The following is a 27,235-nucleotide window of genomic DNA, read 5'->3' on the forward strand; positions in this document are numbered from 1 at the left end:
AGCTGCATCCAATGCAGATCTGAGGTGACCAAGTGATTCTGCATGTTCTGCATGCTGCAATTACCACCATCATGTAAGCAAAGTAGGTATCACCTTCTCTGCACTACACAGGTGTCTCCAAGGTGACATCCTTCTGATGTCATCTCCGACCCACTCAGTTCACAGGACGTTAAGAGCAGGCTCTCAGACAATCATGATGGGGGAACTGAGAGCGGCAGGAGGGGCCAACTCAGGTGTAGACACAAGCAGATCCCCTGGCTGTCCCATCCCCTGACAGCAACTTCCAGTGTCCTTTCCGATTTTACACAGAACAAGGGTTCCCACATTACCCACTTGAGGACACAGAGCCCACAAAGGACCTGGACTTGCCCAGGGTCACACAGTAAATATGCACATCGACACCCTGTTTCCAGAGTCTCCAACCTGTCCCCCTCTGCGTGGGTAGGACACGAAGGTGACAACATTCCAGCATTTCAAACTCGGATCTGCTAAGATTGAAGGCAGCAACCCAGTTCTAACAAGAACTCCAAAACATAGGGCCAGCCACATGCAGCAAGAGTGTGAGAGGAAGCCAGAAGCCAAGCAGGAATGAGCTTTGGGCCCAGCAGGTGAGGTGGTGTCTCTCCTCCCCTCCCTGGTTCAAGGTCATCCTGGGGAAACTGAGCCAGGGAAGTGGCTGAGTTCCGCCCCCACTCAAAAGCTGTTGCCTCTGTCAGAGCACCTGCTTCCTGAGCCTGGCTGCTGCAGCAAGGCAGAAGGGCAGAGATCCCTGCTCTTTCCGCCATGGCTGGGCCCATGCATTGGGCAGCATCTTGTGAACAGTCAGGCCTGTCCACAGTGAGGGGCCTCCAACCCTGATGGTAAGAATCCACAGGCAGCTGGGTGCATGTCTTTAATCCCAGCACTTGGGAGGCAGAGGCAGGTGGATTTCTGTGAGTTCGAGACCAGTCTGGTCTACAGAGTGAGTTCCAGGACAGCCAGGGCTACAGTGAAACCCGGTATCAAAAAAATTAATTAAAAAAATAGAAAGAGAGAAAGGAAGGAAGAAAGAAAGAAAGAAAGAAAGAAAGAAAGAAAGAAAGAAAGAAAGAAAGAAAGAAAGAGTAGTCCCCCTAGAACCTGCAGACCAGAGAGCAGATAATCTTTTTTCCTTTTCCTCATCAAGTGGGGCTTCTGCCTGGGTAAGGACAAATGCACTGTACTTCAGTGTGACCCCGCCACCTACAGATGCCACCCAGTTTCTTTTCTTCAGTGTGCCAAGCAGAAGTCAGGTGTCTGCTGTCTGCCTGCTGGGAGAATACTGGTTTAACATGTGTGCGGCTTGCTCAAGCAGCTCCTGAGTCAGGCAGAGGGTCCTACCTACAGCTAAATCTCCTCACAATGGGGAGAAGGAGAAGCAGAAGAGCCACCGAGCGGCACATGCCAGGAATGAAGTGACGACTTTGAAAAGAAGGCCCAGGCCCTACTCCTAGGGCCACGTCACTCAAAGAGGGTAGGGCCACAGGGAGCTCAAGGAGTTTTCAGTCCAAAGCTGCGGTCACAGGTGGAAACCACAGCCCAGTCACCTCGGACAGGGCAAGGGACCCCCTTCCCTCATGACACACAGTCACAGATCACCCACTAAGTCACAGACACCAAGTCACAAGTCGGTCAGCACATGTCTTGTTTTGAGCCCTTTAGAATTACAAACACACAGTGTGCGACCCATCCTGGGGCAGAAAGAGTTAAAAAAGGAATTGTTCTAGAACAATTCATCCCCCCAAAATATAAAAAAGCTACATGCATGTGTCTCCCCAGGGTCTGCCCTGCTAAAAACTACATCTGTGTAAGAATCTAGTGTGCATTCCTTTCTTAAAAAACATACAAAAAAGCAGTCATCGACAGGCAGTCTCCCCGGATTTTCACAGAGCAAAATGATCCACTCCTTGATGTCGTCATCATGTTGTGACCGGTGTCTCCAGAAGTCTGGGAAGGAAAGGGGGGGCATTAGAGGCAGAAGCTTGCTCTGTTGTAATGATCTGTGTGTTACATGCGAGGTGGAGGGCGTGATGCTGGGGTCCAAAGCCCTCCTCACTGAGGGATGAAGCCAGGGCTGATGGGGTGCAGGGCAATCCTGGAGCAGTGAGAATATTTAAGACCAAAGGCCAGAAATTCCAGGGAAGCAGACTCCAGCTTATAAGCAAGGACGTCTCAAGCCCTAAGAAGCTCCGAGATGGCTGTACGGTGGTTGTAAGCATTTCATTCCAGGAGGCAATAACCAAGAGCTGGCCAACAGTGCCTGCCTGCTGTAGAGGGAGCTCAAGACATGGATGTAAACCACGTTATTATAAATGATATAAAACAACCCATATCCTCATGTGTATCATACGTAATAGGAAACTTGAGTATTAGGAATACAACTTGTAAGATCTGATTTCCCAGCCTTGCTGAAGTCCTATGGGTTTACACTTCCATGTTTTTCTCTCTGTTCCTAGGATCTCTGACGGCCTACAGATACCTGTCCTTCAATCCCAGTGCCACTTCCTCGGTGACATCTTTCCTTCAATCTCCCCAGTGTAAAGACTCTCGTGTCTCATATGCCCATGGCACTCCCCGAATGGTGGTGATGGTTGTCATTTCTCCACACACCCTACAGAACTGACAGAAGGCAGTCCAACGAAAGCAGTCAAAAGGAGCAAGGGGTTAGAACCACAGCAAAATCCTTCTGTTTTTAAGAATGTCTATTCCAGATGGCTCGGCAGCTATGTGCACTGGCTGTTCTTGCAGGAGACCTGGATTCAGGTCCCAGCACCCACATGGCAGCTTACAACCATCTGTAACTTCAGTTCCAGGGGACCCAATGTCCTCTTGTGGTCTCCACAGTATTAGACCTTGCTGGTCAGTCTTGACAGTGTTATCTGTTCATGACGGCAACTCCCATACCTGTGAGAGGATCAGGCTGCCCCTTGGCTCTGGTGAGTGTGTGTGTGTGTGTGGTGTGTGTGTGTGTGTCCCACTTCATCCTCCTAGCACAGTTGTGTGACTTGCCATGGCCAAAGATCCATCCACAAATATGACATCACTTTGGAGCAGAAACTTGCAGAAACTTGATGTGACTACGTACTCAGCTCCTGCTCATCTGTCTGCCATAAGGATGGACATGACCCGCCCTGAGGCTGCTGCTCCAACCTGGTTTTCATTGAGAAATCAGTGGAGCAGCAGTTGCATCTCTCATGCTACTGGGAGGGAGACAGAAATGACGAGGGCTGTGTACCGTGTTCCTCACAGGAGGTCAGCTGGAACTGGGGAGCGGAGGCTTTTGTATCTGCTCAGATCGAGGACTGTCACGGTGCCGTGGGACTGGGCCTCGCCAATAGCATTGGTCGCGTGACAGTGGTAGACTCCCTCGTCTTCCTTCCTCAGAGGGTTGATCTAGGAATACAACAGACAGGTTATACGACTGCGCGTGGCCCACATCACAGTCAAGACGGACGGCCTTATTCAGCGCTCTTTCTCTTCAGGCAAGGTTCTCGGACTCACTATGTGGCTGAGGAGGACCCTGAACTCCTGATCTTCCGGTTTTCACTTCCAGCGTGCCAGAATGAGAGACCTGTGCTACCACACAGGATTTCCACGGTGCTGGCAAACCACCGCAGGGCCTCCTGTGTGCTAAGCAAGCACACACCCTCCCCCCCCAACTGAGTCACGCCCCAGCCTGCACACAGTTCACAATGACAGAGCTGCTCGGTTGTTGCTTTTCAGAATCGGACTCTGCCTCCTTAGGGACCCTCCTGAAGGGCCTGCTCCTTGCTGTGGCTCTTAGTTTCGGTGGCTTCTCTGTATTCTCAGCCTTTATTGTAAGCTGCCTGGCCTTTCACTAAAGGTGACAAGGGCTGACTTTGAGGGAAAAAAATGCATAAATCTTAAGGACAAACATCTACCCACCAGAGAAGACTGCCAAGGGTTCTTTTTGGGGCAGCCTTTACAAGAAACCATCAAGAGACCTTGTTCTCAACTTTTTCCACACATAAAAAAAGAGAGAAATGCTTGATTGGAAAAGGCCATACACACTCTGCTGTGTTCCCAGTGCCTCACCCAGAACTGGTGGAAACCGGCAGATGTCCCCTGAGAGCTTGCTGGAGTTCACCACCACGTACACACCCACTCCCGGCTCTTTTGGCTTCTCCTGTAGCAACAGCTCTACCTACCACAAACCATTACATGGTCGGGCAGTCAGACACACAGTATCATTGAACTCACACCAGCGAGGGTGTGAGGGTGTCGTGTATGAGTTTCCGTGGAGACTGAAACATTCCACCCTGCAGTGAAGCTCCTTAAACAGGAAGGTAGACAAGAGTATCAGGAAGTCCCTGAAACCGACCAGATTCACTAGGCTCCTCCCTGCCAGAGTAGGCATTGAAAGAGGAGAGTCCCCCTCAGATGGAAAGAAGCTGAGCTGCAAAGGCCCTTGGACCAGGCTAGCTGCCTGGAAGAAGCAAAACCCCCCTGAGCTGCCTGCAGGTTGTGCAGTGTGACCAGGTTCCCAGGTCTGTGAGGGTGGGCTTGGTGGTGCAGCTGTTTTGAGTTAGTTCCTATTAGTAACCCTAATAAAATTCATTGGTTCACCATTCACCAAACTGGACTTTGATGGTATCCATACTTTAGTCTGTTATGGGAATCCCTATCTGGGGTGTGTGTGTGTGTGTGTGTGTGTGTGTGTGTGTGTGTGTGTGTGTGTGTAGAATCTCCCCAGGAAAAGTTTTGTCACGCAACACAGGGGAGAAGGGTAGGTGTTATTGATCTCATTTTATAGAGGCTCACAGGTATGCCAGAGGCTGTTAGGTCACAAGAAGCTAAGGCTAAGAAAGCAACAGTGACTGTCCAACCTCAACCTTGCTCCCATTGGTGTGATTTTTTTTTTAAATAAATGACATTCCCTTATTTTAGCAAAAATGTTTTGAGCCTGGTTAACAATGCCCTGCAGGGGCTCCGGTTCCTTCTCTACCTGTGGCCTTAAGCAGGTGCATTAGTCTCTCATGGTTGTTGTAACAAGTAGTCCCAAGTTTAGCAGTTTGATACAACATAAATTTATCACCTTCAGTGTGGGTCCAGCATGCTCACATCAGGGTATGTTCAGCATCCCTAAACCTTGAGGGGACAGTGTGCTTTCTTGCCTTGGCCAGCTTCCAGGGGATACCGGCACAGTTAAGGCACCATCCTCCACTGTCAGTTCAGTAACAGTGGGAGCATCTGCCAAACTTCTGCCTCCTTCTCCCTCATATAGACTCACCTTTAAACTAGTCTGGCCTGGGTAATCCATTAAGTTTCTTAAGACCCTAATGCATGTGACTTACCTGCGAATCTCCCTGGGCAATCTCATCTAAAAGCCTTAAAGCCCCGCCCCCTTGCCACATGGAACAGCCCATTCACAGCTGGGCACTGGGACATTTTGGGGGCCACTGCAGCAGGTAATTTATTGTGGTGGTTTGAATGCAACTGGCTCCCATAAGCTCATAGGGAGTGGCACTATTAGGAGGTATGGCTTTGTTGGAGTGGGTCATGGCCTTGCTGGAGGAAGCGTGTCACTGTAGGGGAGAGCTTTGAGGTTTCCTATGCTCAGGATACTGTCCAGTGGCTCAGTCGACCTCCTGTTGCCTGCAAGATGTAGAATTCTCAGCTTTTCTCCACGTCAGTCTAAACGCTGCCATGATCCCCACCATGATGATAATGGACTGAACCTCTGAACTCTAAGTGAGCCACCCCAATTAAATGTTTTCATTGATAAGAGTTGCCTTGGTCAAGGTGTCTCTTCACAGTAATAAAGACCCTAACTAAGATACTTACACTCTTGGGAGCTATCTAACCTGCCCTGCCTACTCCAGAGGGTCCACTGGGACATAGACAGGGGCAAGGTGGATCTGGTGGCACACAACAGTTACTCTGTGGGCTGGAGCAATGGGTTCAAGAATTTGTGGTCAGCCTGGGCAACATAGTGAGACCTTGTCTCAAAATAACATTTTAAATGTTTAAAAATTACACTTATTTATTTTGTGTATATGCATACACACACACACACACACACACACACACACACACACACGTATGGCAATCAGAGGACAGCTTGCAGAGTCAGGTCTCTCCATCCTCCATGTGGGTCCTGGGGATTGAACTCAGGTCAAGCACCTTTACCCACCAAGCCATCTTACCAGCCTTCAAAATAAGAATTTGAAGTGAGGTCCTGGGTTCAATCCCCAGCAAAGCCAAAAGGAAAGAGTAGGGAACAGTTTTAAAAGTGTAGCGTGTCACGGGAAGACAAGGGCTGAGCTGATACTATCTGAAGAGTTTCTGAACCCTGATAAACTTCTCCGCCGATGTAATAATTCGAATCATCAGACCGAATTAGAAAAAGCCGAGGTTTAATGGATACAAACGCTCCCAGAAGGCTTTCCAGCCCCGCAGAGAGGAGCTGGGGAAGGAAGACCAGAAAATCACAGGTTTGTTCTCTGGGGTCGGGACAGGCGGGGCAATTTAAATACCCTGTGGGCGTGGTCTTGAGCATCTCTGGGGAGGGGTCATTGTTTGGCTGGCTTTCTCGGAGATGGAGTCCAGACTAAGGCAACTCCCAGGGGAGGGGGCTTGGGATGGAACATCCACCTGAATAATATCCAATAATCCAAAACACTCACCAAAATCCAGGATGTGGTCTCATGGTCAGAAGGGCCCCCACGCACCTGGACAGCTATATTGACATGATCTCCGGGCAACTCCTCCAACTCCTCAGTGCCCTCAGGAGAACCCACGACCTATACGAGGCAGAGAAAGCATACACAGTTTAAAAAATAATTCTGAGCCAGGCTGACCCCACAGGCCTCTGGCCATCTGCAACCTCCCTGGACTCCATTGCAGAAATCAAAATGCCTGTCATTCTTAGGCAAATAACTCAGGCTTCCTTGATTAAATACGGTCTATTCGGACAGCGCCGCCTGCTGGACATTGAGGTTGCCAAAGGGTAGAGGAGGGTGGGAACAGCTGTGAATTTCACAGCCCTCATCAGGGCTGTTGGGGGAAGGGACCAAGTAAAGTTGTGACCTTTGCCAGTCTCTCAGAACCAACTGTCAGTGTTCAGGACAGGATTGGGTCTCTGTTATCAATCAGGACGGGATTGGGTCTCTGTTACCAATCTGTTGTCTAAGGACCCAGCAGCTGAGAGTTCGCCAGCTAGCAGAGCTTTCTAAGCACCGAAGCGACCAAATGAACAAATGGCATGGGAAAGAAAGCTACCCACTCCTTTGGAGAGAGCTCTGGGGTGGCAGCTTGGTGGCACAGAGCTGGAGTGTCTTTGTTAATCCTTCGGCCCACATATAAACACACCTAAGGAAAAACTGTTACCACCCCCGGCTCCTTCTGTCTCTGGTCTTCTCTCCCACGTTCACAACCCATGGGCACAAGCACACAGACAAGTTTAGACACGCTTGGAGAAAATTACCTTCTTCCAGGTGATGACCGGGGTGGGCACAGCCTTCACCTCACAGGAAAGGAACACTTGAGCCCCAGTGACATTGTGAACATCTCGAGGGGGCATAAGGACCACAGGAGCTGGGAGAAGACAAAGAAAGGAACAGCCCTTTACTCTGTCAGTCAGGAGCCCAACCCTGGGCTCTGAGGGCTCACAGGAAGCCCTTCGAGGAGGGAGCGGCAGCTCGTACTCTTAGGCCTAGGATCTGCAAGCCGGCCTACAGGGGGAAAATGTGTCCAGATGTCCAGTGGTCAGTGGTAGAGTTTAGGTCTCAACACGCCCTCTCCCCGAGTCCCCCCAACACCTCAGCTACCATCTGCTTATTTACTCTGGTTACGTAGCTCTTAACACTGAGCCGTCTCACCAGCTCCCAAGATTGAATTCTTTACATGAAGATAAACAAACGCATCCATCGCCTTCGGGTGCAACCTTGCTCTTAGCTTCAATGATTGGTAAAAATTACACACACACTAAAGAACTGTTTTAAAGTATATTTCTTGATGATTTATTATCAATAAATATTTGGTGCTTTTCTGCGTGCTTACTTTACTTAGGATCACATAGGGATTTCTCAGGTCCTGCAAGGGAAGGCTTAAGAACCCTGAGGGTTAGGGATAGTGTCAAGTCAAGTTACCAAGGGCAGAGAAGCTTTTCTGCCTCCGTGTACAGGGGGCTCAGAGAAGAGAGACTTGGGGTTTTGTTTCTTTAAGAGGACCTGAGAGCCTGCAACACAGCTTAGACCCTTAGCTCACCCTTCACACCTAGCTTCTTAACATACCAGGGATCTCTTCAGCTGGCATCAAGTCTCATCTTGAGATACCTTGATGCTCTGACCTTTCCTGTGCACAGGTCATATTGCCCCTATTCTTCCCCAACTCCAACAGGGGGATTTCTTACGAATCCTGCAGGCCTCACCACATAGTCAAGTCCTAAACAAGGGTTCTGTTCATATTTGACCAGCTGCATCCCAGCTGGCCTTGGGGGTCCAGGACTCTCTACCTGGTCTCACCAGCAAGACAGCAAGCCCAGCCATGAAGTCTGGCAAGGCCAAGGCCTGGCCAAGAGAAGGCTGTCAGCTCTTGCTTCTTCTCTACTGACTTGAGGAGACCCTTGCTTCCCTGGGCCGTGGAGTGAACCAGCCATGGAAGGAGAGAGCAATTGCTGCAGTGGACTGACATGTGAGAGAGAGCCAGGGGCAGAGGTGGCAGAAAGATCACTAAGTGGAGAAAACACGGCACACGAAAGAGGAATGCCACCGTTCTGGAGTCAGCGAACCAAACGGTATGGCAGGGCCTGTGCCCACTGGGATGTGGCTACCATTAGATAAGAGAACAAAGGGAAAGGGACAAGGTCGGTCACGGTGAAGGATGCAGGGGTGACAGATGGCGTGGGCCGCCCTGTGCGTGCTAGGGATCAAACCCGGTCCTCTGGAAGACCAGCTCTTAACTACCAATCCAACACTGAAAGGAGACTGGTATAGCCCCTCCAGACACGGCGAGGGCAGACCTTGTCAAGCCAGCGCCTGAGTATTTGCACACCTCCAGGGATGGAGAGCTCACTACCTACAGAGCCAGGCCCTTGGAGGGCTCTCTGATCAAGTTCACGTTCGTAGGAGATGCTTCCTTCCTCTGTCCTCACCACCGACGATGCCAGCGCTGGAGTCCTTGGCATAGTGGTCCTCCAGTGAGCACAGGCTGCCATGCCCACGCCAGGCCACCTATCCTTGCAAACAGCCCACGCTTTCAGCTCTGCCCACACGACTGCTCTCCAAGGCGGTGTCTAAACCCACAGCCAAGATTGCAGCCAGTGCTCCACTGAAGAGAGGCCCCAAACTTGCAATGTGCCCTGCGGTCACAGGGGCTGCCTGGCAGAAGCCCCATCTGCCACAACAAAGAGGGGCTAATTTATTCACATCCTCCTGCCAGCACCTCCTCACAGCCACACAGGCGCTTCCACCCACAAGCCTGTCCCCAAAGGGCCGTGGGACAGCCACACCGCCCAATTCCAGAGCCTTCAATAGGTTCCAGAGGGACGCTCCGTCAACGTGTCTCACTTCCCTTCAAGTCAAGTCATACATTTTAAATGAGACTTCATCACTCCCTTTCAGGTCTAAATGAATAAACCAGTAAATCACATTTCCTGCGCGCTCCTCGAGAGTCCCCGTTCCCTCTCCTTCAATAACTACAATTAAGAAGGACTGTCTAGGGAAAGCTGCCTTTGCCACCGCTTTCACGGCAGGAAGCACCATTTCTTTTACAAAAGAGCCGCACCCCCCCCCCCCCGCCCCGCTTTCAGCGTTAAAGCGACCTTTCCCAATGCATTTATTTATCTGTAAATTCGCATGCTGCACACAACTCATTCCGGTGCGCAGATCCCCGCTGGACTGATGCAGAGGGCTGGGAAGTCACCGTTGGAGACAGAGCGGTTCTGTGGCCTTGTAAGATCTCCTCAGGCCCCTGCTGTCAGTCATCTTCTTTTAATTTGGATTTATCTGGCATTAAATTTGCATTCTTAGCTGTAACAGCTCTGCACAATCAATAACACTTGCGGTAATAGTACAGCTGTTCACGCCTTCCTCTCCAGCAGTCCTATTGGATGCCAGAAGGGGGAGCTGCACAGAGCTAGCCCAACCTCATTGGTGGGGGGTGTGATTCCTCTTTCTGATTATAGAGGTCAAACCCCACCTCAGTGCTGTTACACCATCTTGTCTTCCCCCCCAGAGGACTCTCCTGCATCCCCACACCAGCCCCGGAAGTTGGTGTTTTACCTCCCATTTTACAGCCGGGAGCTCAGGCTTAGAAAGGCGAAGAGCCTAGAGGAACAGGGGCTCAAATTCCCCGCCTCCCCTCCCCTGGTTCCATACAGTTCCATACTAGCTTTGAAACGGAGACAACTGTTATTTTGGTGGGTTCCATTCTAGAAGAGGAGGGCAGCTCTTAAGAGATCGTGTCAAGGGGTCCCAGGCATAGTGTTTTGCTGGGAGGCCTCATGGCTTACAGGGTAGAGTCAGAAAGTCACAAGCTGTGACAAGGCCAGGATCCAGAGCCAACCCACCAGAGAGGATCCAGGCACCAGCTCCCAGGGAGAACTACACAGGGCACAGCCGTGGGTTGAGGCACTACCGTGAAGTGTTGTGTAATTGGAAAGCTCATGAGGGGCTGGCTACCAGTGTTTCAGTGAGGACTGATCACACAGGAATTGAATGATGAACCAAAGTCTCAGATCCTCAGATGGGTGGATAAGTGACCTCTAAAGTTCATTTGTTGGAGACTGAGTTCCTAGTGTTGTTGTGGTGGTGGTGGTGATGATGGTGGTGGTGGTGGGTTGTGGATGTGGTGGTGTTGGTGGTGGGGTGATTGGGTGGTGGTGATGGTGGTGGTGGTAGTGATGATGGTGATGACAATGGTGGTCGTGGTGGTGTTGGTGGTGGAGTGATGGGGTGGTGGTGGTGATGGTGGTGGTGGGTTGTGGAGGTGGTGGTGATGGTGGTGATGACAATGGTGGTCGTGGTGGTGGGGTGTGGAGGTGATGATGGTGGTGGTGGTGGTGGTGTTGGTGGTGGGGTGATGGGGTGGTGGTGGTGAGGGTGGTCGTGGTTGTGGGGCTGTCCATTCAAGAAGTGAAGCCCAGCAAGAGGTCTTCAGATCACCCTAAGTACGGTCTCAGAAGGGACTGTAGGGTTCTAGCGCCTTCTCTCTTCTGCCTCCTGCCTTGGGAGGGGAGCAGTGTGCTCCATCACACATTCCTGCTGTGTTGTGCTGTTCTCGCCAGGGGCTAAGAGAGAAATGGGGCTGTGGATTCTGGACTGGAACCCCAGGACCAGGAGTCAAGCCAGAGCCTTTCTGTCATAGTCACTGGCGGTATTCATGGTGATGAAATGTCAGCATGGACCACACTCTGCCATTTAGGCAGTGGGCCACTCTCCTTGAGAGTTCCGGGAATGGTTTGCTTTCCTTAAGTCCAGGTTCTTCGGGGCCAGTCACTGGCCAGCCTTGCCAGCTGTCATGAAGTGGTAGTCTCAGGCATTATTTGGTCTCTATTATCCACACATCACCTCCCAGCAATGCCCATGAGGGACCGCCCATAACACTAGCAGGGCAACTCTGGCCCGCACACTACTTATGTGTGATAGCAGGGTTGCCAGTGACTCCCAGAGGCAAGAAGGACGGTATGGTGGGCAGGACTGAAGGAAACCCACGTAAAGTTCTGTCTATGCTGAGTGTTCAGTGCCATGCTTTAGTCTCAGCTGGCAGAATAGACACAGGTGCCCATCCTCCTTGGAACCTGAGTCAGGCCATGGCTGTCTGGCACTCTTCCCATTAGGTCTGTGGCAAGACAGAGACATTATGGTGGAAGGGCAGAATGGAAGAAAGCTGTTCGTCTAATGGCTGCCAGGAAGCAGAGGAAGGAATAGAGATGGTTCTTGGGACAAGATTTCCCCTAAGCCATGGATCCCAGTTACTTCCTCTAGTTAGGCCCCACCTCCCAAAGACTCCATCACTCCCAGGGGAGCCGCAGATGGGGACTAAAGCTTTATTTTAATACACAAATCTTCCAGGAAAACTTCATATTTAAGCCACGACATACCTGCTGCCTGCCCTCCACAGGCTGAAATGAGGAACACTTGTGGGCCCATTGCAACCTTACACGGTGTCCTAAGGAGGGACCCAGAGACACAGTAGTAGCCCATGCTAATCAGAACAGACCTTTCTTTTTGCTTGCAGCCCTCTACTGACCTCTAGTGACAGGTCCTATCTGGTGGTACCACAGGCTATAACCCTCAACCCTGAGGGTCTCCAGAACTCAGAAAAACTGTAATAATTCAACACCCTTCAGGCTGGAGCTGGATGGCAGCGATCTTCAAAGAGCCCAGGACATAACTTCTCACCTCCGGGATGTGAGTGTTGCCATCATCCTGGAAGGAGCAGTGTTTTCCTTCCTGTCTACCTTTGACTGGAATAAAGTGTCTTTTCAGGGAGGCCAGTGGCTCCAGGCCAGTCCAGGCTTCTAAGTGGGTAAGTTCCATCTCTCTAACTCTTCCCGGCTCAGTACTTGCTTCCTTCTCATGCTCGCAGCAGCCAGGACATCCAGGGTGGCACAGCTCCATCCATCCCAGGGCTAGACAGCAGGTCACAGCCACTCAGTTGTGTGTGGTGGGAGGAGGTAGGACCTCTCATAGGCAAAACAGTGCCAGAGAGACTCGGCCACCTGGGAGTCCAAGTGCGAGGCGGGTTGCGAACCATTGTCTGCTCGGGAAGAGGACAACACTGCCCCACACCCTGGCATGCGGGAACCTAATGACGGTATCTGTGTCCGCTGTGTGGGTCTGCCCAGATGAAAGGACTTGCCTTATTATCACTACATGTAGTGATTTGCCTCCCTACCCCTTCCATTAGATAGGTCCTTGGTGGCTGAAATGAAAGATCATCCTACATGCCGCAGAGATTTAAGTTAATGGTGTCGTGGAAAGCAAGAATAGCCCGAGTCGTCCCCCAGGACCCTATCTGCTCGTATTAAGAGACGCACAAGCAAAAAATTTAATGATCAACGTGCCAAACAGGCTTGATAATTTATGCTTATAATCACGGTTGGATGTGGAAGGAGCCCCAGCTTAATCCCACTGCCTGCAGCCTGCGACTCAAATCCCCTCCCTCGGCATTCATGAAAGGCTTTGGAACACGAGGCCCCTTCCTTTGTCCCTCTCACAAAGTGGCATTCACCGCCTCCTCTGGTTACCTGGTAACAAGTACCTCGGGCTTGTACATGGAGGAGGAATTCCAACCAAGGTGAATTCTCTGAGATTCTGGAGCTCAAGCTCTCTCGGAGAAGCTGCTGGGGCCCAAAGCCCTACAGGCCGGAGATGGACAGCAGCAATCTGCCAAGAACTAGGCAGACTGACCTGGGGCCCTGCCTCAGCTGGGGCCGGCCATCTAGCTTCAAGAAATCCCTTTTGGTGTGTCTCAATGTTCCCTTTTATTAAGGCAGTGGTTCTCAACCTGTCTGTTGAGACCTGCTGGAGGTCGAATAACCCTTTCATAGAGGTCACCAAAGACCATCGGACAACACAGATATTTACATTACGATTCATAACAGTAGCAAAACTACAGTTATGAAGTAGCAATGAAAATAATTTTATGGTTTGGGAGTCACCACAACATGAGGAACTGTATTAAAAGGTTGCGGCATTAGGAAGACTGAGGGTCATTGTGTTAAGGGGTTAGGTTAAGACCTCCCTGCTCTCTCCAGTGACTGCAAAAATCAAGGACAGCAATGCATGCAAAAACAATGTCTAACAATAAAACAGTCACACATAGGTCTTCAATGTACAGGGCTCAAAGGATGCTCTCAATATTAGGCAGTGGGCAATTCTGAGCAAAGGCTTCTGGGAAGGGCATCATCTAGATCCAAACACCGTTTGCCACCACTGTCCCGTGGGGGCATCACTGGTCTCCACTGGGAAGGGGCTAATCAATATGTACGCACTCTCACTCCATTAAAGTGGAAGTGCCTGGGTGCCGATGACGCCTGGGAGGAGCTGAGCAGGAGCGACTGTCACCAATACTGAAGTAAAACTGTCTGTTTCCTTTCAAAGGGGGTCCCCTGGGGCTTTGTTAAAAGTGCTCCTGCTGTGTCTCTTGAATTAAAGATGGCTTGAGGGCAGCCCAGGATGAGGTGTAGCCGGAGTGTGGAAACAGCTCCCTGTACAGAAGCCCATGCCTCCCTGAGACTGGAGGCTGGGACCACACAAGCTTGTGAAGACAGAGGTGACAGGTAGAAGACAATCAGGCCCGTCAGGTCCGAGGTGGGTGACACAAACCCTGGTGGAAAGGACAGCTGAGCTCAGGAGTGCCAAAGTCTGCCACTAACGAGGTGCTGGAAATTGGCTTCTGAATTGCTCCCTTTGGCTCTGAGGGCCTCTTTATTCTCCAGGCTGGAGCCCAGGGCGAGCCTCGGAGCCCATAGATCAGAGCTGAGGGGCTGGCACATTTACTTGTCATTTGGTAATTTTCAGTGAATTAGGGGTGTGGGTTTTCCATCTGCCATCTGTCTGTACTCTGGTAACCATAGCAACCACCATCTGCCCGACTTAATATTATCAAGTCCACTCCTGAAAGAGTGCTGGACAAGGGGTTGGGACCTGGGAGGCGGCAGCCTTTCGTGGACATCTTGGACTAGTCCCCTGCGTCTTGGGTCTCTGGGTCTCCTCTGCGTAAAGGTGGCTTTGCACTAAGTGCCTTGAAGGGGCCTTTCTCCTAAGAACAGAGTGCCCCTCCAGGGAAAAATTACCGAAGCCCATCACCACTGGGAAGCTCTGGGGGGCCTGGTCAGCATTTCTTCTGTGTCCTGTGTGTGCCATTAGTGTTACCTGTCTCAGACAAAGGGAACTGCCTGGGAGCTAACTGCTGAGGCGGCAGATTGCAGCCAGTGACAGAACTCCAAGAAGGGAAGTCGGGACTGTGTTGGTGTCTAGGGCAGACACAAGCATTCCAAGCAGAGAGGGAATAACAATGCCTCCCCGGGGGCCCTTGTGACTGGACAGGGAAAAGACCAGGCTCTATGTCACTAGGGGAGCCAGGAACTATCCAGGAGTACCCCCACCTCCCAATCAGCACTGTCCCCCAATGAAGCATGGACTAGGAAAGAGTCATGGTGACTTTTCTGAGTAACCCAGCCTGCTTCATCCCTCACAGGATAGCACATGCCATGTTTCCCCGGATGGTGCACTTCCTTCCCTGTCTCCATCAATCCACCAGAATCCTGGATCTGAGCACGTTGCTATGGAGTGTTTGAAGGGAGAAGAGAGTAACACAATACCAAGCAATGTTTAAGGCCTGGGAAAAGGGCCACCAGGTGTTTTTCTTGAAGCACTAACTTGGGCATTTGGTTTAGACTTCATCTCCCAGCTCAGGCCAGAAAACTCGAGAAGCCTGAAGTACAGCCTGCATGACAGCATCCTGGGGACCAGCCAACCCATCACACTTACCACACTTATCATCCAGACAGGATAGATGGGCTGTACTCTGAAAACTCCTGGCCATGTCAAACTCACACACAGACAAAATAAGCTAACTTTTCCTGGACACTGATGTTTTAGTTTTTAGGGTTTTTTTTTTTTTTTTTTTTTTTTTTTTTTTTTTTTTTTTTATTTTTAAATTATCCAAGACAGTCAGTGATCCGTTAGGGTACCAGGGAGCTGTGCAGTGTGGTGCTGAGCTTTGAAGTCCCTGGCAACCCAGAGCTTTCTGTTCATTTAAGTGTCTTAAAGCAAGACACTTCAAATCACTTGCACTCTAGACTGGGCCAGACGCTGCGGTCCCATTATCTTCTCAGAGCTCAAGTTTCCGAAGGACTCATCTGACATCTGACGGAAGCTCCCAGGGCCTTGTTTAGTCTGGGTCTCACTGGATGCCCAGGATCCTGGTTCTCTGTCTTGGTGACTCTTCAATCCTATGTGGCCCTCCTGCTGTCCGGAACTGCTCACCTTCCCTTCCTCTCTATTCAAGCAACGCACTTGACCCAGGACCCACTCCAATCCCGTTTTCAATTGCGATATCAGGTTCTTAAGCATCCACACTCCTGCTTGCTCTAGGGCTGGAATCTCCATGAAGTGGGGAAGGCGGCAGGCAGGGTGTTAGATTTCGCCCCATTCTTCCCCAACATGAAATTAAGATGCGAAATATTGCTCCTGGAGGGGAGAGTGGGGCCCAAGTGGTGTCCACTTCTATGTAATAAAATTCTTTGTCCCACACCTTAGAGCATTGGGATCCCGCTTTTCCCATCTGCCTGGGTCTTTCGGGGTCAAACCCCACTCACCGAACTCGCAGGGGCCATCGCGTGCCTTGTGCAGGTGGCCAGGGTGCACGCGGGGAGCGTGCCGGGCGCGCAGACGTAGCGCGCAGATGCTGGAGTAGGAGCGGCCGTCGGAGCCGCAGACCGTGCCGCGCTGCGCGCACACGCAGAGTCCCGTGCCCTCGGGCGCCGTCTCCGCGGCGCGACTCGCACATACCAGGCCTGGACCACAGCGTGCGCCCACCCGTCCCCCACAGCTCGCGCCCTCGGAGCCCAGGCAGCGCGCACAGCAGCCGCACTCGTCTCGCGCGGCGATCCAAGGCGCTGGGCAGGGCGAGGGCTCGGGGCAGCGATCCAGCCGGCACGGGCCGCACTCGGGGTGTAGTCTGCCCGCGTCGCGGAGCCCGAGGCTCCGGGTCAGTGACGGCAGCAGCAGGAGCAGCAGCGGCAGACGCGGCATGGCCGGCTCCCGAACGGACGGCAGCTGCGCCTCTGCTCCGCTTAGCGCTCGGCGCGTGCAAAGCCACCGCGCCCGCCCCGCGCCTGCTGATTGGCCCGGCCTGCACCGCGGGGCGCCCCTCGGCCCGGGACCAGCTCCGCGCGGCCCTACCCGCGCACCCAACTGCAGGGAAGTCTCCAGAACAGCTCTGCCACCTCCGATTGAACTCAGGGGGAGACCCAACCGGGTCCAAACGACTACTTGTCCGTCAGTCCCGAATATTATGACTCTCGATCCTCCCACCAGAACGCCCCATTTTATTTTGTCCTCTTTCCAGTTTTGTTTGATATAGGGACTCTGTAGTTTAAGATGTCAGACTTTATAAATAGATGGCTAGTTTTCCTTCTCGACTCTAATCTCAGGTGATCAGGTTCTTGGGTATGTTTTCAGGAATTGTTTCTGCCAGTACAAGCGTGGATGAGCACATAGCCCACTCCCCTCATGTAAAACACCCACCGACACGGAAGGACAGAGTGCTGCACGCACGGCTTTGCGCTTGGGTTTTTCTGCCTACAGAATTCCACGTTCCTCACCTTTTGTCATCTCTGAGATTCAGTCTCTCGTCCAAACAGTGGGAGCACAGGAGAAAAAGCTGTGTGCTCTCACGGGTGTTTTAGTGCTACATCCAGCCATGTACCTTATGGTTGACAGGGGCCTTGCGTTGAATTCGATACAATGATGTATTTCGGAGTTTGTGTGGACCAGTCGTGAGTGTTACACTTCGCACAGTATTTAAATATACTGTGCACAATATGTAACAACTTGTGTTCTGTCCTACTAAGAATGTTGCAGTGGGGTCCCTATGCAAGGGTCAATGCACCTATGGCCTAGCTGGTAAAGTATGTTGAAAGACAGGTTCTTGCTGTGGGCTATTCACGCAGGCCCCCACGCAGACTCTGAGCACCTCATCGCTGTCATTGCTGGATGCTGATGTGTGGGCAGGGGACAAAAGAACTTACCAACCAGTCTGCCCAGGAGCTGTTATCTACTACTCTGAGTTCACTGTCTTGTGCGCTGTTGGATTACTTCTAGAGATGGAGAGAGCCTCCCAGTACCAGGGACCAGCTACTGCAGATCTCATGAGCTGCACCCGTTTTCCTTTCTTAGTCTAGTTCCTGCCCAGTTTTCAGTCTTCTGGGGGTGGGGTGGGGCGTCCATGTCCTGGAAAGAAGTCCTGTGGAGGCCGCTTTATGTGGTGAGCAGAGAAGAACCATATGGCCAGGCACATAGAACAGAGCTGGCCAGGTGCCTTGGGGAAGGAAGGAAGGGAAAGACAGGGAGGCATAAAGAGGAGAATGCTGGGAAAGCTCTCAGCACTAAGATTCCACTCAACCCAGAGACTGCCAGCTTTACCTGGAATGGCCTTTTAACCCATTCACACCTCTTGACCCCCTAATCCCATCTGTGACTCTTACCTAAGAAAATAATCGCTCCCTTTGAAGACCTCATCCCAGAGTCGGTCACCGCATCACAAAATTGGAAACAATCTCATTGCCCACAGACAGGCCGCGATTAAGCAAAGTGTGGCCCATCTGACACTAGAGGAGGGGGTAGACGCTGAAATGAACAAGATGCGAGCTCACGGAAATGCAAAGATGTTTATGATGTATTGTTTGGTGAGCTGGCCATTATAAAATGCACATCTGTGTAATGTCGTATGTGCATGTGAATGTGGATCCTGCTGAGAGAAAGGAGAGAGACAGAGACAGAGAGGAGTTTAATGCTGTGAAGAAAACACAGTGTTCATGCCACAAAGCAGGGTCTGGAAACAAGAGCGATAAACTGTTCGCTGCCTTTCAGGGACAACCTTCTGGTGACTCCGTACCTCCTAAGGGCTCATCACTGCTCCAGAAAGAGCGGGCGAATCTTGGTGAGCATCGGGAAGGAATCCAAGCATCAGAGGTCAGAAGGGGTGGTCTGAACGTCCTTCAGACCGAACCATCATTCCCAAAGTCCAAACCCTGCCTCAGACCAGGAAGACCCAGCCGTGGCAAGCGTATACAGAACAGAATTTGTCTGCTTTTTATGCAGACGCCAAGGGAGCGGGCGCTGAATGATGTCACTATGAAATTCATGTGTGCTTAATGCAGGCTGGAATATACAATTCCACAGAGGCACATTTACATACGATCTACATTCCTTTTAAATGGTAGGGAAGGCATTATGTATGCATAATAACCCTGAGAATTAAAGCTAAGGATTCATTTTCCAGCCCTGAGCCTGAGGCATCAAAGTGTGAGTGAGTCTGAGTGGGAAAAACATACCAGGCTTTGAAGATGATCAGCTCTGTCTCTTTTTAAAATTGCCCCACGTCCACAGTCCAGCACAGTTAGTTATATCTCTCAGCATCGGCTACAGACGGGGACCCCATAGGATTATGGGAAATGATGGGGTGAACTCTCCAGATAGGGAAGGAAACTGGGGCAGGTGGTGAGGTCCCAGGCACCTGGGTAGTGATTAAGCAGCAAGAATGGATGCGACTTTGTGCTACACACAGGGCCTGGACACGAACACAAGGGGAGGCCAATTAATGGCCCAAAGTGGATGCATGCACATGCATTCATTCATCCCTTAGGCCCAGGGGAGCTTAAGCAAGGGAGGCCTTTCATCAATAGCCTAACATGGGGTCAATCCTGGAAGGCCTCTCTGTGTTCTCAGACCCCTAGTGGACCACTCCAGAGCAGGGGAAGAGGCCGTTTCCTGAGTGAAGTTTCATGAATGATGTGTGGGGGTTTCCAAGAAAGATGATTGGCTTTGATGATGTACGCATTGAGCTGAGCGCAACAAGATGCAGACCTCGGCAAAGATGGGCATTCAGAGGCTGAGCAGCTGACAAAAGAATCGCAGGGGATGGATGCTTCTTCCTGCTGGAGCTTTGGATAAAGCACCGAGATAGGCCCTGGCCAGGGCTGCATTAGAGCAAGGAGGCACAGTTTTCTCTCTGGGCATCTGTTCCAGGCCACAGTGCAGAGAGGTGCCCAAGAGGTCTGGCTGGGAAAAGAGGAAGAGGTCAGAGTTTAGAGCTGGGGCAAAGGAGCTTTAGGAGAGCAGGGACATGAACGAGGGAGGCGGAGAGGGAACCCCAGAATTCTTAGACCTTTGGCTGACTCCGTACAGTACCAATGTGGAGCAGAACCAGGGCCTGGCACAGTGACTCCTGGGGCCAAGAGCTGAGCGGGGATCCTTGGGTTCTTCCTGTACTAATGGGAGGCCAGAGACCAGCCCCGGCCAGAGCAGACTAGCCCAGTCTCACAGCGTCCCTTCTGCAAGGCCAGGGACACTCCTATCAGCTGAGCAGCAGGACCCTGCAGAGTTGCGGGGCTCAGCACCAAGGATCTCCTCCTTTGGGATTCTAAACTGAAATTATTCCAGTCTCCCTTCGTTCTAGCCCTGAGGGTTGCAGCTGCTTCCTGCATGTGCCTCCTTCAACTTACCTAGCTAACAATTTCTCCCATTACATTCTGTCTATGATCTGATAAGGACATTAACCAGTACCGGAAGTGGTCCCGGAAGGCAGCCCTCAAAGACGGGTTGCAGTCCAACAGCCAGCGAGCTTCGCTAGAAATAAGCTCTGATAATTACCTAAATTATTTATGAAAGTAGCAAGTATTACGAACGCATTTCTTAGCTGCAGGGCCAGCTGCTGAAAATGACGGATGCGGTTGAATCGTGTGGACTGCATAATCATAACCTAAGCTGAATCCGCAGCCTTGCCAATGTCCCTGCGTCAAAGTCAGGATATCGCTTTGGAAATGGTGAGCACCTGAGACCCGAAATAGGGGTATCAGCGTGGACTCCCTGACTGGGGAAGCTTGTCTGGCGTGTCTTTACTGAGGACCTTGCAGTAAGGTCCCATTGGCAGTTGCCTGGCAAGGACACTTTGCTCCTGGAGACCTACATCCTGTGACCCCAGAATCTCAACAGGCATCAGCATGTGTGAACAGGGCAAGTATAACATCTGGACTACAGAGTCACGTTTATTGATCCAGGTGCCCTGATCGGAGATTCTGGACTCGGGGTTGGGCTCAGGTAGCAGGAGGGGGCACTGCCATTTTCTTATCAGCTAGAACCTAGAGATGTGATGACTCCTGTGTAATACGAAGGTGACAGAACTTCCTCAGTGTGCTGCAGAAGAAGCAATAAAATGGCTCAGGGGGATGCTGGAACAGATTTGTCATAAATAACCTGCGTGCCTGCCTACGCGCTAAGTTCCCCAGTGGTCTCTGTCACTGTGGCACTGAGACAGTCACTGGTGAATAGAATCGGCCCAAAGTAATCTAAGGCAGCAGATGACAGAGACACCTGCAGTGTTTGATACAGCACTAGTTGTTATGGTAAAAAATAAAACGACTCAGCAGTCAGCAGTGGGCCAGGAGACCTCGGGCCACGAAGGCAGCAGGTCCCAGGCAGGGAACCACGTGGCGGGTGAGAGACAGAGAACTATTAGGCACGTTGTGCAGAGAAAGTGGGTATTTGTTTAGTGGGTTATGGAGGGGAAAGGGAAAAGGGAAAGGGGAGAAGGGAGAAGAGCAGAGAGAGAGGCAGAGAGAGAGAGAAAAAAAACAGAGAAGGGGGAAGGAGAAAAGTGGGGAGAAGGGAGAGAGGCAAAGCTGCCTCTTCAAGAAAGAGATGGAAAGGAAGGACTCACAGATTGGAAGCTAAGGAAGATCCACTTGCCTCTGCAGATGAGGGAGGGAGTGGGCGGGGCTTATCTCTTAAAGGGACAGGACAGACCATAACAGTAGTCACAACAGTCAAACTGGGCGATCATCAGCCTAGGTGCCCAACAACAGATAAATGGTTAGAGAGAACATGGCATATATATATAATGGGGTTTTATTTAACCGTAAAGAGGGATAAATTATGTCATTTGTAGAAAAACAGATGGAACCGCATTAAGGAAAATGAGCCAGACTCAGACAAATAACACATGCTTCTCTTATCTGTGGCTCGTGTGTGTGTGTGTGTGTGTGTGATGTGTAAATGTATGTTATGTATGTATTTTTATGTGTGTATTCACAATTTATGTATGGCATAAAATATAATCTAGACTTTGGAAGAGGATTAGTGGGAAGGGATGAGGAGAAAGGGGAATACAGGAGGGAGAATATGGTCAAAATATATGATACACTCGAATGAAAATATCTTTATGAAGCCCACCATTGTAAACAATGACTACACACACCAATAACAAGATACTCAAAGAACTACAGTGATTTTATAGTGTCCGCACCAGTTTGAATTCCCACCACAATAAGTGGTTCTCTTCCTCGTATCCACATCAGCATTTGTGGCCATTTTTCTTTTTATTCTTAGTCATTCTAAATGGGGTAAGATGAAATCTCAAAAAAAAAAAAAAAAAAACCCAACCCTCACAGTAGTTTTGTGTTTCACTGGTGGCTAAGGATGTTGAACATTAAAAAAAAAATATTTCTCAGCCATTTGTATTCATCTTTTGAGAACTCTCTGTTTAGGTTTTCATGCCCCGTTTTAAAATTGGGTTGTTTCTTTTTTTCTTCATGTTTAGTTTCCTGAGTTCTATGCATGCTCCCAGAGGAGAAGAGTGCTCATCAATCTTACTTAGCTGTGAGTCATCCAAGCTACATTAACGACCAGCCTGACAAGACATACCCACTGGTGCAGTAGTGGTAAAGGTTGTTAGGAGAATAACCAACCATGTTCCGATTGCATTTAAGGCCCACTCCACAAGATGAAACTCATATCCGGCACTGCTGTCAGGGGCTAGAACATGTGGCTAGGCAGATCACAGTTCCTGGGGGGAAGCCTACCACTGTTATTCTGCTAAATAGTCATATTATTAAGCCCCCTCCTAATGCCTTTCATTCATCCGTAGACTAGTGCCTCTTGCACCCCTCACCAGGGACACTTCTTTCTTCAGTAGATGTCAATTAACACAAAGATCCACAACTGGTCAATTTACAGAGAATAAGAGACTTAGGGATGCTTAGCCCTAGATGGGGCATCTATATCTCATGCCCTCATTCCAGGGCACCAGCATCGTTGAGGAAGAGGGGGCTGACAGATTGCAAGGGCTGGGGGTGACAGCTGGCACAGCAGGGCTGATACCTCTGTAAACTCAGCAGCTGAGACAGCAGGAAACAACCCCCCCCCCCACACACACACATGAAGATGGGAGGTTGACAGGAAGTCCCACCCTTAGCTGAGGAGCGGTTGACAACTGAGCACTGCTGAGGGAAGGAGAGTCAGTTTTGTTCAAGTGAGGGGCCCTGGGTAGGTTGCCCATGCTCCAGTGGACGCCCACACGCTGAACTTGATGGAGTTTTTTTCTTTTTCTTTGTTAAAATGAGGACACAAAATTGGGAGTATAGGGAAGGAGATGTAGATTTGGGGGTGGGGGTAGGAAAGGGTGAATATGATCAAAACACATTGTATAAAATTACCAAAGAATTAATAAAAATACAGAAATAAAATACAGAAAGAGAGAGAGACAGAGACAGAGAGAGAGAGAGAGAGAGAGAGAGAGAGAGAGAGAGAGAGAGAGAGAGAGAGAGTCAGTGGTTAAGAGCACTTCCTGCTTAATCATGAGGACCTGAGTTCAGATCCCAGCACCATACTTTCACATACTAGGCAGGCTTGGTCTTGGGTGTGTCTGTAACCCCAGTGCTGAAGGCTGAAGGGAGGAGGGAGGATTTGCTGGAGTTTGTGGTCTGCCTAGTTGAAAAAGGCAGGCTCTAGATTTAGCAAGCAAGCAATCTGCTTCAAAGAAATAAGTCAGCGAGCGACAGAGGAGGGTACTCGGCATTTTGCTCTGGCTTCCGCACATGCACACACAGGCAGGTAACATAACTATGCACAGACGCATGCATGAACACACATCTACATACACACTGTTGAGGGGAGTATCATTGGAAAGATTCGTTTGCCTTTCCTTTGCCATCCATATGACAGGCTGGGGTGGGTGTCTGTGAGGACTGGAGTTAATTGCCAACCTGACTAAATCTAGAAGGCCCGGGAGATGGGCCTCTGAGCACACCGGTGAGGGATTAGCTTGATTCCATTAATTGATGGGAAGATGTTTTGCAATTATAGTGGGACCATTCCCTGGGGAGGGGAACCTGGGTAGGGGGTTGCATAAAGTGGAGCAAGTGAGGGGAGCAGTGGCAGGAGCACTTACTGCTTCTGTCTCTTTTATTTCTTCTCTTTTTCTTTCTTTTTTCTCCTCCTCCTCCTCTTCCTCCTCCTCCTCCTTGAGACAGGTTTCTTTGTGTAGCCCTGAACAGCCATCCTTGGAACTCACTCTGTAGACCAGGCTGACCTTGAACTCACAGAGATTCCTCTGTCTCTTCATCCAGAGTGCTGGGATTAAAGGTGTGCGCCACCACCACCTAGGTTGGCTACTTTCTGTTTCTTGACTGTGGGTGCAGTGTGACCAGCTCCCGCCCCAAGCTCTTGACACTCTGATTTCCCAACCCAACAGGGAGGGACCGTCTTCTCAAACTGTGAGTTAAAACGGTCCTGCTAAGCTGCCTTTGCCAAGTATTTTACCACAACAACAGATTAGGAACTAAGCCAATCTCAGTGGCCCCCAGGAATCTGCAGCGCTGGCTAGTTGAAAAGGTTAGTGAAGAATTAGGCAGTTTTTGCTGTACACACAATTTCTGCTCTCATGGAAACAAACTGATTTCACTGTGGAACATACAGGCTTCTAATATTAGCCCACCACCATTCCCCAGTGTGGAAGAATCAAATTTTTTGACTGTCTTGTATTAGAATGCTTGATTTGAAAGTTGCTATTTGAGTTGCTAACTTGAGTATCATAAAAAAAATGTTCAATAAACTGGGTTTGGAGGTATTCAAGGCCAGCCTGTTCTACATAGAGAGTTCCAGGCCAGTCGGGGTGACCCTGTCACACACACACACACACACACACACACACACACACACAGAGTTCCAACAATTTTTGAAATGGCCTAAACCTATCTCCGCGTTTTGAATCACACATCTATTCAAAGCAGCGTTCTTAGTGCTGATGATCATAAAGTCAAAACATCAATGACTGAAATATAGATTGACTCTGAGAAATTCTGAGGCTGCTGTATGACAGCTCTTTACAGCACTGGATATTCAGCCAAGGTCAATTCTGCATATAAAAATGAACAAGCACATTGCTTAATTGGTCTGTAAATTCCTTTTAATACTTTATGAAAGATAAAGGTGTATGTATACCAAAGAATTGCTTTAAACCAAATTTCTCTCTGATTCATTATCAGTAAATGCTCCATTTGTTTACCTAATTTTTAAAAGATTTATCTATTTATACAGTGTTCTATCTACATGTATATCTGCAGGCCAGAAGAGGGCACCGGATCTCATTACTGGTGGTTGTGAACCACCATGTTGTTACTGGGAATTGAACTCAGGACCTCTGGAAGAGGAGTTAGTGCTCTTAACCGCTGAGCCATCTCTCCAGCCTTTGTTTACCTGTTTTATTTACCTGTTTATGTGGGGTTGTTATGTTGGCACTTTCTCTTGGGAAGAGGCATTGTGAGGAGAGAGTTGAAGGTCTGTCCCAAAGTGGGTTTGAATCAGTGCAGTGAAGAGCTTGGCCCTCCCACTGGGTCTTCAGACTTAGCCTAGACGCCAGGCCCTTGTTTGAAATGATGTCAGCCGTCCTTAGGGGCTCCCTCTGACCATGCACCACAGTGAGTCACCGCACAGTAGGGCTGGTGGCACCCACACTCCCAGACTCAGATTACAGCACCTCCATTCTCTAGTGACCTCCAGGGTTCCAGAACAGGCAGACACACTTGACGACCAGTGAGTCTCATGGTGACCCTGACACACAGAGTCCAGCAGAAACCCCTGCAATTCCCTCCCTTATGTAGGAACTGTGGCTGCTGTCCCCACAGATCTTTTCCAGAGAACACTTCTTGCCAGGGATGTGTTTTCTCAGAAGGCAGCCTGCCTCCTGGGAGGAAAGGGTGGTCTCCTTTAAGCAGGCCTTGGCTGTTCCTTTCAAAGTCAGATCACCATTCCTGTACTGAGGAGGTGAACACCTTCCTGCCCAGCCCAGTTCTGTGGAAAAGTTCTCCTTTTCCCCAAGGCACCATTAAGTGTGGATCTCAATTCACCACACAACAGCACACCACGTAATCTGTCCATTCATTCATTCATTCATTCATTCACTCATTCATTCACTCATTCTTAATTCAGCAAACTTCCTGGGAATTGTCACGGCATGCCAAGCCTGTGCTGGGCACAGGAAGCTGTGTGCTGTGCTCAAGAAGGTGGCCGGGGTGGGGGCAGAGTCATCAGCATTATTATTATTATTATTTTCTTTTTGCTTTTCTTTCTTTCTTTTTTCTTTTTTTTTTGTAGTTCAAAAGGTTCTACATTTTATTACTGGACAAACCGCTCCCAACTTAAACATGACCAAGTCTCCAGGTTGAAAATGTTGAACCCCATCCTATAGCGCTCACTCAGGACCACGATTCTGTGTAAACTGTCTCGCCATTGCTGACTCCTTCCAGACCCAGCTTCGTTCTCCAGTGTCTTCTCTTGGAGTTGTACCTGATTTTGTTGCCATTTCTCATCTGAATCCACTGAGGAATAGGACGATTTAGCTTTTGTTTCTTGGCCAAGAAGCGCTTGATTTTGAAAGTGTTGTGAAAGACACAGCGAGAAGGCGAGTCGGGCAGACAGCGCAGGAAAGGCCTTCTTTTTGCTTTTCTAGACAGTAGTTCTCTGTTCTAGAAACTCACTCTGTAGACCAGGCTGACCTCGAACTCACAGAGATCCACCTGCTTCTGCCTCCTGAGTGCTGGGATTAGAGGCGTGTACCCCCTCACCTGGCAGAGTATTATTTTCTGTTTGTTTTAAGACAGAGTCTCTTTCCATCGCCCTAGCGATGCTCTGTGTAGCTCAGGCCCACCTGCCTTGGCCTCTGAGTGCTAGGATTAAAGGTGTGTATCACCATGCTGGGCATTTTTTTTTAAAAAGAAATACATTTTGTTGTTGTTGTTGTTGTTGTTTTATTTTATTCTAATTTAATTTATTTTTATGTGTATGATTATTTTGCCTACATGTATGCATGTGTTCCATGTGCATGCCTGGTGCCTTCTGGGACTGGAGTTATAGATGGCCATGAGGCCAGTTGCTGGGAACTGAACCCAGGTCCTCTGCATGTGCAGCAAGGGCTCTTAGCTGCCAAGCTATCCCTCTGCCCTTCTGTGAGTATTACAATAGAGAAATATTGCGCGGGGGTGGGGGGGATAGAAAGTTTTCAGGTAAAGTTAACTCTTCAGGTGATTCTCAAAGGGTTAGAAGCTGTTTCCTGCGGGGAGCAGAGGCGGAGAGACAAGCAGGATTCCAGTAGTGAATATGGAGAGCAGAGTCCGGGGGCCTGAGGACCACAGGGAGCAAGGCACAGCCCGCATAGAGGAGAAGGTGGAGGAGGAAATGGGGAGAGG

At 50.1% G+C, this 27,235-nt stretch overlaps 1 protein-coding gene across 1 annotated transcript; it reads right to left on the minus strand.

The window, feature by feature from the left end:
- Window positions 1-3,261: 3,261 nt before the first annotated feature.
- Igfbpl1 (insulin like growth factor binding protein like 1) lies at window positions 3,262-16,745 on the minus strand. Its single transcript, XM_038347975.1, has 4 exons — window positions 16,310-16,745; window positions 7,466-7,575; window positions 6,666-6,782; window positions 3,262-3,411 (listed from the first exon to the last, which is right to left on the minus strand). The coding sequence occupies exons 1-4, from the start codon at window positions 16,743-16,745 to the stop codon at window positions 3,262-3,264; spliced, it is 813 nt and encodes a 270-aa protein (XP_038203903.1).
- Between the last annotated feature and the right edge of the window lie 10,490 nt (window positions 16,746-27,235).

This window comes from Arvicola amphibius, chromosome 11 (assembly GCF_903992535.2).
Source record: "Arvicola amphibius chromosome 11, mArvAmp1.2, whole genome shotgun sequence".
Lineage (NCBI taxonomy): Eukaryota > Metazoa > Chordata > Mammalia > Rodentia > Cricetidae > Arvicola > Arvicola amphibius.

What these genes read in the sequence shown, in the direction of transcription:
- Igfbpl1 (XM_038347975.1), bottom strand. Translation starts at nt 16,745, where the DNA reads ATGCCGCGTCTGCCGCTGCTGCTCCTGCTGCTGCCGTCACTGACCCGG. An exon ending in CGGTCATCACCTGGAAGAAG is followed by an intron (nt 6,783 to 7,465) that starts GTAATTTTCTCC and finishes TGCCTCGTATAG; the next exon opens with GTCGTGGGTTCTCCTGAGGG. An exon ending in AGACCACATCCTGGATTTTG is followed by an intron (nt 3,412 to 6,665) that starts GTGAGTGTTTTG and finishes TTGTATTCCTAG; the next exon opens with ATCAACCCTCTGAGGAAGGA.